The sequence below is a fragment of the Lygodium microphyllum genome, unplaced genomic scaffold, assembly GCF_053477565.2.
Source record: "Lygodium microphyllum isolate KBCC unplaced genomic scaffold, Lygodium_microphyllum_v1.1.10 scaffold_69, whole genome shotgun sequence".
Classification (NCBI taxonomy): Eukaryota; Viridiplantae; Streptophyta; class Polypodiopsida; order Schizaeales; family Lygodiaceae; genus Lygodium; species Lygodium microphyllum.
Window position 1 is genome coordinate 291,429 of NW_028229552.1, and position 7,692 is coordinate 299,120.

At 41.5% G+C, this 7,692-nt stretch overlaps 1 protein-coding gene across 1 annotated transcript; it reads right to left on the reverse strand.

The window, feature by feature from the left end:
* Positions 1–5,615: 5,615 nt before the first annotated feature.
* LOC148008726 (uncharacterized) lies at positions 5,616–7,449 on the reverse strand. Its single transcript, XM_087674026.1, has 3 exons — positions 7,191–7,449; positions 6,697–6,981; positions 5,616–6,172 (listed from the first exon to the last, which is right to left on the reverse strand). Exons 1-3 carry the CDS (start codon positions 7,447–7,449, stop codon positions 5,616–5,618), a joined length of 1,101 nt encoding a protein of 366 aa, XP_087530152.1.
* Between the last annotated feature and the right edge of the window lie 243 nt (positions 7,450–7,692).

Genomic DNA, 7,692 nt, shown 5'->3' on the forward strand with positions numbered 1-7,692 from the left:
AAGCTCCTTTCCAAGGAACAAGTCGTGGTCAAGGAGCCACTACCCGGGGCAGAGGAAGAACCGCCTGCGTTGCCAATAGACAATTCTGCGAAGAAGAAGATCCAACCATGGAAGCAAAATTTGAAAGGGCGACAATCCATGCCGCTCTACACAAGAAAGGGCCGAATCACCAATTCTCGGTGATTCAAACACCGTCGGACTATCAAGGTAAATTTTTCAAGACCTTGATTGATTGTGGAAGTACACATTCCTTTATCTCACCAGCATGTGCAAAAATATTAGGAATAGCCACAGTAGAAGCACCTGCCTTGCTTGTGGAATTGGCAAATGGTCGTGAGGTTACTTGTACCAGGCAAACTGCTAAGGTGGAATTTTTTCTAGGAGAAAAGAAGACTTCGGTCAAATTCAGAGTCATGAATTTAGGTATCCACGAGTGTCTACGCGGAATGGATTGGCTTAAGCCTAATGACACCCACATTCATTGTGGAAAGGGTTAAGTTTCCTTTCGAAATTCTGAAAGGGAATTAGTTACAACCCAAGGTGAGGCTGGAGTGCCAAGAATTCAATTGGCCAAAGTATCTCGGATCATAAAGAGAGTCAGAAAAAGATTACCTGTCTACTTAATTAAAGCTCTATAAGCCCCCTTTTCCCCCCAATAAGAATTGGCCTTAGAGGTCTTATTACACCCCCCCCCCCCCCCCCCGTGTTTTATAAATTTCTTTTTAGGCCCCCTTTTTTCCAATAGCCTTTAAGGTTACTTTTTCCCCCCCTTGGAGTTCCTCCCTCAGGATTCTATAAGGTCATTTTTCCCCCAATAAAATTTGTCCTTAGCCCTTTCCTTTTCCTATGCAAAATACCCTTGGGGCTTTGTTTTTTTTCCCCACTCGTAAAAGGAAAGAGAGTGTTGAGGGTCTTTTAATACCTCCCTTTCCCACTCAAAAAAACCCTCGTAAGGGATTCCATACCTTTTTATTCCCCGTTCGTGCAATTCCTTACAAAGGCCATTAAGCCTTTCCCATGGCTTTAATGGGTCTTATCCGCAAAAGATTTTGAAACACCCCTTCTTTTGAAATCCCTACTTCAAGGAGGGAGCCTTCTAAAAACTACTTTCGACGAACGGTGCAAGGGAGCAACGGTGGAATTCCAAAGAGGAGTTGTAAAGCTACTTCCACGACGGAAAGACTACAATTGTGATGCCTCCTAAGAAATTCCAAAGCGCAGCCGTGGGAGGGTCGTCTCCTAGCATCCACGTGGACATCTCACCCCAAGCCCAGGTTTTCCTTCTTAGTTTTTTTGGTATTGTTGTAATTCGATCATGCAAGGTTAATTGTTAGAGATAAGATATATTTTTTCCCTAAATGCTCACGATGAAGGAACTTAGTCATTAATACTTTAAATAAAATATGCAAAATAAAGGAAGCATAAGTGCATTTCTAGCAAATAGTTTTAGGCATTGAAATGAATTAAAAATCAGATTAATGTCCATTAAAATAGTATACTTCGTTTAAGCCTAGAAGTATAAACTGCATCTCGCACTATTAACCCATATCCTCTTCGCAATGAATCATCATGGAAAGTGCAAGGCATGAAATGATTCTTACAATGCATAACTCTAGGGAATTATCGTTTGTCAACTACATAGATTATCAAGAAAAAGATTGTTTGTTTATCGTGAATTTTGTTCGCAAAGTTATAAGAAGATTAGTTGAAATTAACCTAACCTATGCCTGACCTTAAATTAATAAGTTAGGGTTGAAAATTCAATTTACGCACGAGTCATGTGAAAATGATCATGTAATTATCTTCTAGAATCAAACAAATTGGCATAAATCTAAAACACCTAAACCGCAAAGTACTCGTTTAGAACGAGTTAAATTCCAAGAAATGCCTATACCTTAAATACTTGCCCACATTCACTGAATGTAGAGATAGTGAAATGTAATTGTAAAGTGAACTAGGGTCTGTCCCTAGGAATCTTACGAGATGGAACTTGGAACTCTAGGACTGACGACATCAGCCTAACGTAATCAGGAGCAGATTGTTTCGTGACTCCGTTCAATGAGTAGAATAAGTCTTATATTTCGATGTGACACTTGCGCAGCAAGTGTGGAGTCATATGATCTTGTGATTGGATCACAAGGGAATGGCCAAATTCTCGCAACGAGGTTGGCAAGTCCTTACGCAAGTTATCTTGCAAGAGGATGAATAATCATCCTAACTTAGTATCTTTCGTGAGTAAAGAAGATTGATTGGAAACTAAAGACCAGCCGATAAACTGAAACAACCGATGAACTTAAGGTTTGACCAAGTTGGGTTAATAGGTACGCCCTAACCCAGGATATAGGGGATCTTGCCAAGTTGCAAGTCATCTCGAATCGAGTGCTGGACGCATTCGAAACGAAGGATTCATTCCTTAGCAGTTTGCCAACAAAAACGATCAATGGAAATGTTTGTGCTTGTTATAGATTTTAGAGCACTGTTTTGCTTTGTTTGATCAATGAATTAAAAGATAAATGGCTACCTATACTTCAGGTTGAAGGCTTGAAGGGAGAGGCAACTTCAGTTACCCCCGACTGCTTGCCTGACCCTAACCAAGGAGTTTGTTGATCGCGCCGAGAAAGTGGACCGAACCCTCCACGAGAGGTCTCTCCGTTGAGCGCTACTTGGAGCATGAGGATGCTTGGGTGCCAGGGGGGCTCTGGCCGTAAATCCCTCGCCTTCCAAGCCCTGCACAAGAGGCTAACGTGACTTGGGATTGGATCTCGAGGCCCGCATACTAGTCTATGGGCGAAAACTTGGTTTAGTGATCCCTGTGGATTGTTGGATAGCCTTTGGACGGATTGTGGATAAGCCTACGAGCTGGACTCTTTGTATTTCAAAGATAAATATGATAACCTGTTAATAAGGAACTCGTCTGATATTATTTTTCTATGTCAAGTGATATGATTACATGAAAGGAACCAGTGCCTAATGGGCTAATTAAATAAGCTGATTGCTACATGTCCAACTATTGTGTTAGGTAATTAAATAATTAAAACAACCCGAGGAAAGTGCGGAGGATGGGCCATAGGTTTGTCCTACGGATGGGTGGTCTCGGTTGGCCAGGAACTTTTCTCAAATCATGATGGATAGCAGGAAGATCGTCAAAGAACACGAACAACAAAAGCGTTGACCTAGAGTTATGATTGAACCCGATTTACGATGTTTTAGGGGAACGAAATGGGACTATGCCTTATGGCAGAGAGGCTGAGCTTTGCATCCCTCTCGTTTCCCATTCTCCTTGAACCAAGTGCAGCGTGAATCCGCTTCGGACCTAGCATTTTTGCGTAAAGTAGTTCGCTTGGGTCCGACGCTAGTTGCCGTTAGGAAATGACCAATAAGGAAAATCCTAATTCAGGTCGATCCTAAGTGGGAACGGCCGGAATACTTCCGCTACGTGGCAGACGCGGAAAGCCCTAGATCGCAAACCCCGTAATATTCCATGGGAGTGCCGAGCGGAGCTTTCTAGACACTCTTTCCGATAGATTGCTAAGACGTGTCCTGAAGATACAAGTGGACACGTTACACTAAGATTCGCCATCCAACCATTGTTGCTAATGATTATGATAAGTGTGAAAACAAGACTAGTAGTTAGAACAATTGAAGGATTTGTCTTGTTGAGGATGAGATTGAATCTCTAATACTCATTATATTTGTTTGTAATATTCTAATTAGACTACATTTTACATATATTGTCTTGTTCATTATGACTTACCCTATGAATATATACATGCATTAATTATCAATATATTCATGATGAATCATGTATGATACATATGGATTGACCTATTTGTGAGTTTGAACATTGGTACTGAAATTCAAGTACATGTTTTGTCAAGTTAGGGCTCCTCTCAATGAAAGATCTTATTTTTTAAACTGGTCTTTATGACCTCACATACATCCATTGATAGCATATATTCTAGTGATGTGTAAGTATTTCTTTATTTGTAGCTTTATAAATTTGTTTACACATTATCCTACAAGAGATATTTGTCTAAATTCATGTCATCATGCACATCTATAAGCATGCTTAAAATCACATCAAAGTCTTTCAAAATCTCGGGGAGGAGGGGGGGTGTCGGGGTCACTCATGAATATATGTATATATAATGTGAGTTCAAAATAAGGGGTTTTTAAAATACCATTTTTATACATTTTTGACATAAAAAAGGGGGTCATATAAAGGAGTTACTTATAAATTAAATAGAAAAGGGTTGTGTTTTATTCAAAAAAATTTCACAAATTGAGATATTTATAAATAGGCCATGAATGCACGTTATATAGAGAATATATATATTGTGGACCCCCTGACTTCAAAATGAACACATAAATAGATGCCCTTTAGAGTGCACCCATCCTTTCATTTTGTTTTAGTGTACCACCGAAGTCCACTATTTAGTATGTCATGATTTACCATTTCATTGGCATTATTGATAGCTTGCTAGCACTGTATTAGGTCTTGAATTGTAGTCTTATGTGGCTGAGTATATGGTAAATGCAAGTACTTTACATAGTGCTCCAGTCCTTTCTGTAGCGAGCCAAATGTGTGTGTGTGTGTGTGTGTGTGTGTGTGTGTGTGTGTGTGAGCATATGCTTTGTAGCTATGAAATTTGACAACACAGTTTGGTCCTGAACTTGTATGGGTCGATGAAGTACCTACCCTCTACAAAGTGAGGATACTCCATTTACTCTCCAAGGTAAATATGACACAACGCCTTCCGATTGGTCTCTCTTCTCCTTTCTCACTCTTCAATTTTCTCTCTCCTTACACAAAGGCTCTCTCTCTCTCTCTCTCTCTCTCTCTCTCTCTCTCTCTCTCTCTCTCTCTCTCTCTCTCTCTCTCTCTCTCTCTGCGACTTGAAAGTTAAACAAATATGCATGAACTATATACGAAAAATCTTGGGCCTATGTGGGAATGAATCTCCTTCAATTATGATTAGAGCATACACTACAAAAGAACTCTTCGCATGCTCTAATCATAATTGAAGAGCTCCAATCACATGTGAAGAGTTCTAATCATATAGTCACTATGGTTTATGGTCGGGAGGTAGTACAATGGGTATGCTCTAATCATAATTGAAGGAGATTCATTCCCACATAGGCCCAAGATTAGAGCATGTGAAGAGTTCATAATTATGATTAGACCCAAGATTAGACCATTGAACTCTTCACATGCTCTAATCATAATTATGTGGGTATGTACAGTGGCTATATGATTAGAACTCTTCACATGCTCTAATCATAATTATGTTAATAAGCTATATCACCATACACTACAAAAGAACTCTTCACATGCTACAAATTAAATGAACTTCAAATGTATTATTTAATAAGAGTCAAGCTAACAAGCAACCTTTACATAATGGAAATCGGTCCTCAATCATATGTGAACTTATTTAATCCAACGTACATGCGATTGCATGTATCTACATTGCAAAACATCGAAGAAAAACTAGAACTTAAATTCCCTTTCACTCCAATAAAGAGGCCCCAATTATTTGTGCGGTAGATAGAGCCTAAGATCACTTGGAAAATCTTGAGAGAAGCTGCACTGTATATATATTGTTGATCAACTGCTATGTATAGATGAGTTTGCACTCTTGGACTTGTGTATCAGGTTCTTGTTCAGTTACGCCATGTCCCTCCTTTGTAGCTTGTTTTGTTATATCATTATCATCCTTGGACGTAGTGACTAGCTTCTCGACCTCATTAACCTGATGTGATAGTTTACTTCCAGTGTTGGTTATTTCGACACTGCTATAATCTATGCCAGAATACATCGAGGAGATTGGATATTGAAACACTTCACCAGATTGGAGGGTAATCTGCATGGTCCCTTGGTAGGGTATTGTGATATTTCCTCTTCGGGTGGTAGCTTGGAGGGAGATCCACTGCCCTGGTGCTAGGGTGCCAGATTGGTCCCAGCTAAGGGTGCGAGTCTCCTCAATGCTGCTTGTGTAGCTTCCTTCAACATTCACTTTCCATCCAAACTGTGTTTGCACTTCTGCAACAAGGGGGATCCCTGCTTTGACACTCACATTGGCATGTAGCTCTATCCCCGAAGTGAATGTCCATGATGATGATATCTTCACATTTCGGCTTCCAGAGAATGACCAACCTTTGGAAATGGAGCCTATCATGATGCGCAAATAAGCAATGATGTAACGTTAGAGATAAATGCAGCAAATCTAAGCCTCTAAGCCCATATTTATACTGCAAACCTAAGCCTCCAAGCCCATTATTTTTACCGCAACTTCCTACACAACGGTAGGTAACTAAAGGGTGCCATGCGCACACTCAACTATTTATTATATACAATTTTGAATAGGTGGTGCAACTGAGGTCCTTTACTCCCATATTTTAGAATGTCTATTTATAGGAGTATCATAACTAAGATGTGTCCCTATGTACTCGCTACGCCCCCTCACGGATAAGCTGCCTAGAGAGGGGCAAGGCCCATTCAACATAGAGTCTAGTCCCCCTCATTGATAACCTGCCTCGAGAGATGCAAGGATATTCAACATAGAGTCACCACCATGAGCATCCTTAACGGCGCTTGGTCAGCTAGTTTGCAGTCGCATTATTCAAGCCACTGTACATACCCCCCGACCATAAACCGTGAACAAGTTAATTTCCTCAATTATGTCAAGCACCTACCTGCATTGTTGGAGTCATTGTATGAATCAAGTGTGACGGGAACAATTGCAGCGTTTTCTAACTCCAAAGTAGGGTAGCTTACATCGATCATGCGAGCATGGGCTATGGACTTCAAAAAATAGAACCCCAAGCAATCAATATCCGATCCATCTCTTCCCATGATACCCACACAAAGCCCAGATGCCACATCGATGGGGTACTCCTGCCTTAAGCTCCAAGATGTCATGTGATGGAAAAACGTGCCTCCTGTCGTGGTGGAGAATCTAATGCCTCCACAACGTGTTCCTGGAAGAGTTACACAATGTGCAACTGGAAAACAAAATAGTCAAACCCAGATAGACTAGACTTTGGCGATACCTTAGAGGTCACAATAACCGAATACGACTGGGACAACAACTGTGTTACAGCACGACTAGTGCGACGACGACGATGATTCCTAGTGCTATCATATGTACTTATACCAGCATCGTCGATCAGGCATTGCACATGCTTACCCGTACTGTTGCTCCACAAAGACAAACGGCTGATGCGCTCGCCATCCTTGAACTCGTACTCCTGGTAGGAGCCCTGGGTTTGGCCGAACGTGGCTGAGGTGTCGGAGCCCGTCATCCAGATCCGGATGCCTCGCAGCGTCGTCCCGCCCGCCCACACGCCGATCTTCCTCAAGATCTTCCCGTACCCGCTCTGCTCATAACGAAACGACGACCCACCGCTGCCCCCGATCACTTCCACGGGTGTCTGATACACCGGCATTTTCAATACCCGCCGGCGCTGATCACTGACGTCCCTGCATGCACAGCCCAATCATCGGGCATATAAGTCGATTGACCACCAGAATATGCAATCGGACAATGTACTAAATACCAATTATATTACGTACTATGCACTGAACTACACTAATGGGGGGCTTCACAAGCTTTGTCTGCGACTTCGACCTTCTAGCTGGTTCAATAGACTAGCTGCAAATTAACTAGGCTAGTGCATGAACAACATACA

Coding starts and splice junctions, on each gene's coding strand:
- LOC148008726 (XM_087674026.1), bottom strand. CDS start 7,449: ATGCCGGTGTATCAGACACCCGTGGAAGTGATCGGGGGCAGCGGTGGG. Junction 6,982..7,190: donor TTTGTGGAGCAACAGTACGG/GTAAGCATGTGC, acceptor TAACTCTTCCAG/GAACACGTTGTGGAGGCATT. Junction 6,173..6,696: donor CAATGACTCCAACAATGCAG/GTAGGTGCTTGA, acceptor GCATCATGATAG/GCTCCATTTCCAAAGGTTGG.